The sequence below is a fragment of the Erythrolamprus reginae genome, chromosome 1 (assembly GCF_031021105.1).
Source record: "Erythrolamprus reginae isolate rEryReg1 chromosome 1, rEryReg1.hap1, whole genome shotgun sequence".
Classification (NCBI taxonomy): domain Eukaryota; kingdom Metazoa; phylum Chordata; class Lepidosauria; order Squamata; family Dipsadidae; genus Erythrolamprus; species Erythrolamprus reginae.
The window spans coordinates 229,836,163-229,847,176 of NC_091950.1; the positions used below are offsets into that span (position 1 = coordinate 229,836,163).

Sequence of the window (11,014 nt, forward strand, 5' to 3'; positions counted from 1 at the left end):
AAGGGTGGCTGAAAGAATAAAATGCAAGGGATCCTGGAACGTTTTGAATAAGGGGTGGCTGAAAGAATAAAAGGCAAGGGATCCTGGAACGTTTTGAATAAGGGGTGGCTGAAAGAATAAAAGGCAAGGGATCCAGGAACGTTTTGAATAAGGGGTGGCTGAAAGAATAAAAGGCAAGGGATCCAGGAACGTTTTGAATAAGGGGTGGCTGAAAGAATAAAAGGCAAGGGATCCTGGAACGTTTTGAATAAGGGGTGGCTGAAAGAATAAAATGCAAGGGATCCTGGAACGTTTTGAATAAGGGGTGGCTGAAAGAATAAAAGGCAAGGGATCCAGGAACGTTTTGAATAAGGGGTGGCTGAAAGAATAAAAGGCAAGGGATCCTGGAACGTTTTGAATAAGGGGTGGCTGAAAGAATAAAAGGCAAGGGATCCTGGAACGTTTTGAATAAGGGGTGGCTGAAAGAATAAAAGGCAAGGGATCCTGGAACGTTTTGAATAAGGGGTGGCTGAAAGAATAAAAGGCAAGGGATCCTGGAACGTTTTGAATAAGGGGTGGCTGAAAGAATAAAAGGCAAGGGATCCAGGAACGTTTTGAATAAGGGGTGGCTGAAAGAATAAAAGGCAAGGGATCCTGGAACGTTTTGAATAAGGGTGGCTGAAAGAATAAAATGCAAGGGATCCTGGAACGTTTTGAATAAGGGGTGGCTGAAAGAATAAAAGGCAAGGGATCCTGGAACGTTTTGAATAAGGGGTGGCTGAAAGAATAAAAGGCAAGGGATCCTGGAACGTTTTGAATAAGGGGTGGCTGAAAGAATAAAAGGCAAGGGATCCAGGAACGTTTTGAATAAGGGGTGGCTGAAAGAATAAAAGGCAAGGGATCCAGGAACGTTTTGAATAAGGGGTGGCTGAAAGAATAAAATGCAAGGGATCCTGGAACGTTTTGAATAAGGGGTGGCTGAAAGAATAAAAGGCAAGGGATCCTGGAACGTTTTGAATAAGGGGTGGCTGAAAGAATAAAAGGCAAGGGATCCTGGAACGTTTTGAATAAGGGGTGGCTGAAAGAATAAAAGGCAAGGGATCCAGGAACGTTTTGAATAAGGGGTGGCTGAAAGAATAAAATGCAAGGGATCCTGGAATGTTTTGAATAAGGGGTGGCTGAAAGAATAAAATGCAAGGGATCCAGGAACGTTTTGAATAAGGGGTGGCTGAAAGAATAAAAGGCAAGGGATCCAGGAACGTTTTGAATAAGGGGTGGCTGAAAGAATAAAAGGCAGGGGATCCTGGAACGTTTTGAATAAGGGGTGGCTGAAAGAATAAAATGCAAGGGATCCTGGAACGTTTTGAATAAGGGGTGGCTGAAAGAATAAAATGCAAGGGATCCAGGAACGTTTTGAATAAGGGGTGGCTGAAAGAATAAAATGCAAGGGATCCAGGAACGTTTTGAATAAGGGGTGGCTGAAAGAATAAAAGGCAAGGGATCCAGGAACGTTTTGAATAAGGGGTGGCTGAAAGAATAAAAGGCAGGGGATCCTGGAACGTTTTGAATAAGGGGTGGCTGCCTTTTATTCTTTCAGGGTGTTGGGGGTGTCCTGATACCCCCCACCCCACCGCTTCGCCTCCCATCAGGCAAAAGCGCTCAGGAGGCCACGGGTGAGGGGCGGGGAGGATCGGGAGGCTAAGTCTCCTGCAGCGGCTGCTGCAGTGGGGATCTTTGTGTTTTTGGCTGGGGGGGAAGGTGAAGCGCTGGGGTGGGGTGGCCGGATCTCTTGCCTCCCCCCCCAGCCAAAACCCCAAATGTCTTCGCCGCAGCAGCTACTGCTCGGGAGGCAGTTTTGCCGGATATGGGCGATGGGTGGGACAGAGAGGCGGGGTTAAGCCTCCTTCGGCGGCGGGGAGCTGCCCGGCTTTGCCTTTTTGACTGGGAGGGGAGGTAAAGCGCTGGGGGGGATATCAGGACACCCCCCACCCCAGCTCTTCACCTCCCAGCCGGCTGCTGTGGAGGTGAGGGGGGCGCAGCATCAGGAGCTTCTCCCCGAGCTTTTCCCCACCGATCGGGAGAGCAAGGACACCGTGGGGAGAAACTCCTGACACCCCCCTCGCCACCACAGCAGCTTCTGCTGGCTGGAAAGCTTGGCTTTGTACGAAGCTTGGGGGGGCATCCGGACCTGGAGAATTGACACCTCCCCCAGCGCTTCATCACAGAAAACTTCCAAGGAGGGTGGGAGCGCCGCCGGTTGACAAGCCTCACCTGTCAATGCACCCACGAGGCTCCCTCCAGGCAGCCTCTGCTGTCTCCCCCCTTCCCCCCCCCCCAACAAGGATCTGAATGCCGGCAACAATGAGGCAAAAGGGGTGAATTTTGGGCTTGCACACATTAATCGCTTTTCCATTGATTCCTATGGGAAACATTGTTTCGTCTTACGAACTTTTCACCTTACGAACCTCCTCCTTGCACCAATTAAGTTCGTATCATGAGGTATTACTGTATATTGTTTTTATTACTGTTGTGAGCTGCCCCGAGTCTTCGGAGAGGGGCGGCATACAAATCTAATAAAACAAAATAAATAAATAAATAAATAAATAAAGCATTAAAAAACAAACAAACAACAGACCAAGAAATCCACTTGTCATATTGAAAGAAAATAAAACAGACCAGAACAGCAAGATAACATTGGCTATAACTCTTTTTAAAAAACAAACGAAAAACAAAACAAAATATAATAAAATAAAGGGGAAATTTGCATTTCCCTTCTGCAAAAACACACTGGGACGCGCCTGCAGGAAAATGAAAGCTGCGCACGCAGCACACTGATAGCCCCTGTATAAAAGTAGTCCTCGACTTACAACAATTTCTTTAGTGACCGTTCAAACCTACAATGGCAGTGGGGGGGGGGAAGTGACTTACAACTATTTTTTTCACACTTACAATCTTTATAAGCCGCTCCATGATCATGTGATAAAAATTCAAATGCTTGGCAACTGGTTGATACTTATGTCCGTTGCTATGTGTCAACAAGGTCATGTTTTTTTCCCCAAATACAAATTTTATTTTTCTCCAACATAGAATAAAAAACAGTACATAAGTACAAACACTAAAACCATGCTTAAAATAAAACATATATAAAAATTTTCTTTTTTCTATTAATCATTCAATGGGGGCTTATCTTTCTTCCCTTAAAAAAAGCATTCTATAGAACGTATATAATATTATCAAATGAGAAAACCTCAAAAAAAGAAAAAAACAATCTTTTTCCCACCTTACACTAAAAAAAATTACATTACATCAGTATAAAGAATATCAAACTCTCTATTATGCCAATCTTAGTTCAAACTTTCACTTCTACATTAGATTACTTAATCCAATATCAACGTATCCTGTAATTACTAGAGGTTCTATATATTTCAATGGTGCTTAAGGAGGCTTTGGCAGTCCAGAGCGAACAAAGTATTTTCCTTTCTCTGGGCACTTGGAGAGGGAATAAACCTCTGCCAGCGCCCAGAAAAAAGAAATGCTCCCTTCGCTCTGGGCAGCGACTGTCCTCCTCTTCTTCCTCCTCCTCCTCTAACCCAAATTCCGAGCTTTTATTTCTTTCCTAATGGGTTTGCACACATTATTTGAGTCCTCGGAGAGGGACAGCATACAAATCTATTATTATTATTATTATTATTATTATTATTATTATTATTATTATTATTATTTTACATTGATTCCTATGAGAAAAATTGCTTCTATTTACAAACTTTTCTACTTAAGAAACTAGTCACGGAACGAATTAAATTCTTAAGTAGAGGTACCACTGTATATCTGAAATACAAAATGCAAAACTAAATACAGTAATACCTCGTCTTACGAACCTAATTGGTTCTGGAAGGAGGTTCGTAAGGGGAAAAGTTCGTAACACAAAACAATGTTTCCCATAGGAAAAAATGTAAAAGCGATTAATGCGTGCAGGGGGGGGGGAATTGCAAAATGGCGCTCCGCTAGGCGCCACCGCCCGGCTGTCACCTTTTAAAACAGCCGGGGGGCTTCTCGGCGTTCACCCGAACCCGAACTTTTGCCGAACTTTTCGGGTTCGGATTTGGGAGGCCGCCGAGAAGCGCCGCCCCCCGCCTGTCACCTTCTGAAACAGCCGGGGGGGGGGGGGGGTTCTCGGAGGCCGCTGAGAAGTGCCCAGCTGTTTCAGTTTGGGTTCCGGTTTGGGAGAATGCTGAGAAACCCCTGGCTGTTTCAAAAGGTGACAGCCGGGTGGCGGCGCCCAGCAGAGCGCCATTTTGTGATCTGCGGTGGGTTCGTAAGTCAAAAAAAGTTCGTAAGAAGAGGCAAAAAATTTCGTATCTTGAAATGTTCGTATCACGGGGGGTTCGTATCACGAGGTACCACTGTACAAAAATGTGATCCCCTGTTGCAACCTTTGGACAACCAAAATCAAGGGGGAAGCCAGATTCACTTAACAATCTTGTTACTAATGGCAGTGATTCACTTAACAACAGTGGCAAGAAACATCACAAAAAGGGGCAAGACTCACTTAACAAATACCTTGCCGAGCACAGAAATTTGGGGTTCCATTGCGGTTGTAAGTTGGGAACCGCCTTGTAATGCAAATCCCGATATTGGGTTCTCTATCCTGGGTGAATTTATCCAATTTCTCGAGAAAGCCATCCAGGTGAACAGCTTAGTTAACAGCAGTCCCTACATCTAGTGGAGGGGAGTTCCACAGGGCACTTTTGCCCCAGAGAGCCACCAAGTTGCATACCACCCTGCCCAGGGTAAGCTCTACCTTATTCTGTTTCGCGATCAGCCTCGGAGGCAGAAGCAGCTGCAGAATTTCGTTCCTGCTCCCTTTCTCGTATCCAGCCACACAAATGCCGAGGGAGCAAATCACAATGAGTCTCAGCGTTGCAAACAGGCAAACCGCCAGACTTACAACTCAACTTACAACCACCCATCGAGCAATCATACGAAGTCACCATGCCACAGAAAAAGGGAAATAAGCATGGTGAGTAATAATCTAAATGGTTGCTAAGGGAATGGGAAATTGCAATTTAGGGGTTTAAAGTGTTAAGGGAAGGTTTGTGATACTGTTCATAGCCAAAAATAGTGTATTTACTTCCGCATCTCTACTTAGCGGAAATTCGACTTTCGCGGGCGGTCTCGGAACGCATTCCCCGCGAAAAGCGAGGGAACACTGAATATCATAAAATCAGGCGTGACTCACTTACCAATGCCTTGCTTAGCAGAAGTCATGCTGGATCCAATTTTGTGGGGGGAACCCCTCCTCGGGAGACCCTCCCTACTGCAGCTGCCCCCAACTCATTGAAAAGCAATGAACGGTCACTCACGTTGGTCTCCTGTCCATTTGATGACTCTGGTGGGCCCAGGAAGTTCAAAGAGATGCAGGTCATTGTATCTAAGCAAGATGAATAGCGTTAGCATTTAGACTGATATACCGCTTCATAGTGCTTTTAAAGCCCTCTGTAAGCAGTTTCCAAAATCAGCATATTGCCCCCAAACAATCTGGGTCCTCGCTTTACCCATTTCGGAAGGATGGAAGGCTAAGTCAACTTTGAGTCGGTGGTGAGATTTGAACTGATGAACTACAGCTAGCAGTTAGCTGAAGTAGCCTGCAGTGCTACACTCTAACCACTGCACCACCCCCAGCTTTTGGGGAGAGGGAAGGCATTTTCAAGAACGGAAAAGGAAAATGTCTTGAATCAATTCTGTATCACATAGAAGATTGACAGCAGAAAAAGACCTCCTGGTCCATCTCGTCTGCCCTTATACTATTTCCTGTATTTTATCTTAGGATGTGTTTATCCCAGGCATGAGTCTTCGGAGAGGGGCAGCATACAAATCTAATAAATAACAACAACAACAACAACAACAACAACAACAACAACAACAACAATAATAATAATAATAATAATAATAATAATAAAATTCAGTTACTGTGGATTTACCAACCATGTCTGCTGGAAGTTTCTTCCAAGCCTCTACTACTCTTTCAGTAAAATAATATTTTCTCACGTTGCTTCTGATCTTTCCCCCAACTAACTTCAGATTATGTCCCCTTGTTCTTGTGTTCACTTTCCTACTAAAACACTTCCCTCCTGAACCTTATTTAACCATTTAACATATTTAAATGTCTCCCCCCTACCCCTTTCCCTTCTGTCCTCCAAAAACCAAAATAGGAGGCTTACAGGCCTCTCTCATCTTTTTAAGTGGGAGAACTTAATACACCAGCCTCACTGTATATACCAAGAGTAATGGATATGAAATTGAGAAGTATTAATGATTATACATTGCTCAAAAAGATAAAGGGAACACTTAAACAACAGAATATAACTCCAAGTAAATGAAACTTCTGTAAAATCAAACTGTCCACTTAGAAAGCAACACTGATTGACAATTTCACATGCTGTTGTGCACATTCAAGTTTATACAGAATAAGTATTCAATGAGAATATTTCATTCATTCAGATCTAGGATGTGTTATTTGAGTGTTCCCTTTATTTTATTTTTTTGAGCAGTATATTTAGTAGATGATATTTGTTTATTAAGTTGGATTGAAGTATAGAAGTATTTTTTTTTAATTGCAACTAGAATTATCCACTCAGGGAAGGATTTAGAGCAGTAGTTCTCAAACTCGAGGCGGCTAACAACATATAAAATAACAATATATAACATCCTGAATCCAATCAGGGGCAATTAGGTGTTAGCCCCATGGCCAACGAAATGAGAATATGTTGTATGATTGAACTGGTATGATGGTTTTTAAATATTGGATTTTTAGATTGTAATTTTAAATTTAATTACCAGTATATACTCGAGTATAAGCCGAGTTTTTCAGCCCAAAAATGGGCTGAAAAACACAACCTCAGCTTATACTCGGGTCATTGACAAAGTCACCACAAGAGGGCGCCATTGCTTGAGCCAGAGCAAGGAGGCACCAGCTTTTGTCCCCTCTCGCACGACGTAGGAGCTGTGGGAGGGGTGGGGCTGGTGCCTTCTCTCCCTGGCTCAAGCAAAGGAGCCAGCCATGTCCTCCAACCGAGAGGGGGAAAAAGCAATGGAAAGCCGGTGAGGTCGTGTGTGTGTGTGTGTGTGTGTGTGCATGCCCCCTCTCCCCCCCACCATGAAAAAAGCCAGCTACCTCTTGCTGAAACCCGGAGGCTTTTTTTTTTAACTCCCTAGGTGTATTTGTCAACAGGTTTACAGTAACTATTCCTTGCTCTCTCTGCATTGCCCTTAGTTGGATTAAAAAGGCCCCCTGCTGTCAGATTCTCCTCCCCCTCCTTTGAAAGGATTTAAACCAGAGGTCCCCAACCGCCGGTCCGCGGACCAGGACAGGGCCGTTGGGGTTTTTCAGCCGGTCCGCGGCGCCGCTGACAGCTAGCTTTGGCTGCCGGGGGGGGGCGGGGAGGATTAAATCCTCCCCCCCTCCAGGAGCAGCAAAAGCCTAAGCGGCGGGGTGCGCCCTTTGCATTTCGGCAATGCTTTCCCTCCGCGGTGGGGGGTGCAGGGCAGGCGCAGGCAGCCCCAGGAGACGCCGCCGCTATTCGAGCCTCTCGTGGGGGTTGGTCAGCCGTCTCTGCCGTCGCACCCGGCCGGCCCCGGGTTAAATACCGCTCCCTCCCGGCTCCTTCCATGACGGGGCGGGGCGCTCGGCCGCCACTGACGCCGCGGCTCTGCTCGGCCCGCCCCATGCTTCACCAGCCGCCTCCTTCGAGCATGGCTGGACGGGAGGTGCGGGGCCTGCGCGAGTGGCCCCTCGGAAGAAGGCGCTCCCTCCGGCCCACGCACCTTTTGCCCCGTAGCGGCCGCTTCCCGGGCGCGGCGAAAGCGAGTCGGTCGAAAGGCTGCCCGGGTCGCGCCTGCGGTCGTCCTCGCGCTCCCATCGCGCAACAAGTGCGGGCTTGTTGTGGCTGCCGCGCGCCGCTTTGCCTCCCTCTGCTGCGAGCCTTCGGGGCTCCGGGGCGGCGCGGCTGGCGGGAGGGCAGCTTCCAGCGGGACGTTGATGGGTCTTGGAAAGCTTTATCGTGGCGGTGGCTCTGGCGCGGCTGCAGAGCGTTGGTGGGAGCGGGAAATCCGTCGGATCGCCCGAACTCCAAAGCCTCAGCGAGGTTTGGCTGCCGGGGGGGGCGGGGAGGATTAAATCCTCCCCCCCTCCAGGAGCAGCAAAAGCCTAAGCGGCGGGGTGCGCCCTTTGCATTTCGGCATTGGCGCTCTCTCCTCCAGGAGCAGCAAAAGCCTCAGCGACTGATCGCGTCGTTGCCTTTCTGCTCCATCGCTGAGGCTTTTGCTGCTCGTGGAGGGGAGAGCGCCAATGCCGAAATGCAAAGGGCGCACCCCGCCGCTTAGGCTTTTGCTGCTCGTGGAGGGGGGGTTGGCGGTGCCGATACCAAATGCTTTCCCTCCGCGGTGGGGGGTGCAGGGCAGGCGCAGGCAGCCCCAGGAGACAAAGAGTGAATGAGAGAAAGGAAAGAGAGAGAAAGGGAGGGAGAGAAAGGAGTGAGAGATAGAAAGGATAGAGAGTAAGAGGGAATGAGAGAAAGGAAAGAGAGAGAAAGGGAGAGAGAGAAGGAAAGAGTGAGAGATAGAAAGGATAGAGAAAGGGAGGGAGAGAAGGAAAGAGTGAGAGATAGAAAGGATAGAAAGAGGGAATGAGAGAAAGGAAAGAGAGAGGAAGGGAGGGAGAGAAGGAAAGAGTGAGAGATAGAAAGGATAGAAAGAGGGAATGAGAGAAAGGAAAGAGAGAGAAAGGGAGAGAGAGAAGGAAAGAGTGAGAGATAGAAAGGATAGAAAGAGGGAATGAGAGAAAGGAAAGAGAGAGAAAGGGAGGGAGAGAAGGAAAGAGTGAGAGATAGAAAGGATAGAAAGAGGGAATGAGAGAAAGGAAAGAGAGAGAAAGGGAGGGAGAGAAGGAAAGAGTGAGAGATAGAAAGGATAGAAAGAGGGAATGAGAGAAAGAGGAAATGAAGGAAATGAACCCCACCCCCATATGACCAAAGCGCGCCCCCCCCCCCCCCACCGGGCCATGGAAAACTGGTCTAGCTTAATGCCGGTCCCTGGTGCAAAAAAGGTTGGGGACCTCTGATTTAAACTGTTTAAAAAATGGTATTTTGTGGTAGTTGCTGTCCTTGCTTGGATAGGAACTAATAAGGCAAGAGCTAGACAGGAATTCCTAAAGTGTGTTTGTGGATCTTTAAAAGTTGCCTTTTATAAAGTGGGTTTGAGAGCAACTTTCAATTAACAAGTATGAGGGGAAGCATTTTACATATTTTAAAAATGAGTTTGATTCTTAATAGGACCTGCATATTTAGGATACAAAACCACAAGAGCTGTCTGTGTTTTGCAAGTTTTGCTTGTCTCACTAGTCTGTCTGTCTGTCTGTCTATCTTTCTGTCTATCTTTCTATCTACCTATCTATCTATCTATCTATCTATCTATCTATCATCTACCTACCTACCTACCTACCTATCTGGTTTTCTATGCTGATAACCTCACAGCACCTAATGCTGAAGCTCTGTTTGGATATACAGATTTATTTATTTATTTTATTAATTAATTAATTAATTAATTAATTAATTAACTGGATCTGTATGCCGCCCCTCTCCAAGGACTCAGGGTGGCTCACAGCATATATAAAAACAGAACAATAATGTAAATCCAATTAATGATGAGATGATGAGACGGAATCCTGTTTTAAATTTACAGAGCTAGTTTACTGGTTTTCTTTAAAATAAATATTCTAAAACATGTGATCTTCTGATGTTTCAATTAATGTAATTTTATTGGTTTCATAGAAACATAGAAGTCTGACGGCAGAAAAAGACCTCATGGTCCATCTAGTCTGCCCTTATACTATTTTCTGTATTTTATCTTAGGATGGATATATGTTTATCCCAGGCATGTTTAAATTCAGTTACTGTGGATTTATCTACCACATCTGCTGGAAGTTTGTTCCAAGGATCTACTACTCTTTCAGTAAAATAATATTTTCTCATGTTGCTTTTGATCTTTCCCCCAACTAACTTCAGATTGTGTCCCCTTGTTCTTGTGTTCACTTTCCTATTAAAAACACTTCCCTCCTGGACCTTATTTAACCCTTTAATATATTTAAATGTTTCGATCATGTCCCCCCTTTTCCTTCTGTCCTCCAGACTATACAGATTGAGTTCATTAAGTCTTTCCTGATACATTTTATGCTTAAGACCTTCCACCATTCTTGTAGCCCGTCTTTGGACCCGTTCAATTTTGTCAATATCTTTTTGTAGGTGAGGTCTCCAGAACTGAACACAGTATTCCAAATGTGGTCTCACCAGCATTCTATATAGTGGGATCATAATCTCCCTCTTCCTGCTTGTTATACCTCTAGCTATGCAGCCAAGCATCCTACTTGCTTTCCCTACCGCCTGACTGCACTGTTCACCCATTTTGAGACTGTCAGAAATCACTACCCCTAAATCCTTTTCTTTTGAAGTATTTGCCAACACTGAACTGCCAATACAATATTCAGATTGAGGATTCCTTTTCCCCAAGTGCATTATTTTACATTTGGAAACATTAAACTGCAGTTTCCATTGCTTAGACCATTTATCTAGTAAAGCTAAATCATTTACCATATTACAGACGTTTCCATCTTTATAAGTTACCAGTAGCCACTGCATTTTCTAACCTCGGCTTATACTCGGGTCAATAAGTTTTCCCAGTTTTTTTGTGGCAAAACTGGTGCCTCGGCTTATACTCGGGTCGGCTTATACTCGAGTATATACGGTAATAATAATAATAATAATAATAATAATAATAATAATAATAATAATATTTACATTTTTGATAAACTCATTCAATGAATCTAAGCTCTGCAAGGTGAGATATCATGAACTGCATTGATGCATCCACACAATTTTACAGTAACCATGAGATAAATCATAAAACAATGTCCATGAATATTCCTTACTTGCATTGTTTTGCAAATCCATGTAGTTTGAAGATAATTGTATTTGTACCACCA

The 11,014-nt window shown here is 45.2% G+C and overlaps 1 protein-coding gene across 1 annotated transcript in view; it reads right to left on the bottom strand.

Moving 5' to 3' along the window:
• The window catches only part of LOC139156626 (WD repeat-containing protein 73-like), a 54,501-nt gene extending 43,487 nt beyond the window's left edge, over window positions 1–11,014 (bottom strand). The window contains exons 1-2 of the mRNA XM_070732481.1: window positions 10,961–11,014; window positions 5,343–5,410 (exon numbers count right to left, since the gene is read on the bottom strand). Of these exons, the coding sequence (XP_070588582.1) occupies window positions 5,343–5,410; window positions 10,961–10,982 (90 nt within the window). The 5' untranslated portion in view covers window positions 10,983–11,014. The remainder of the gene's footprint in view (window positions 1–5,342; window positions 5,411–10,960) is intronic.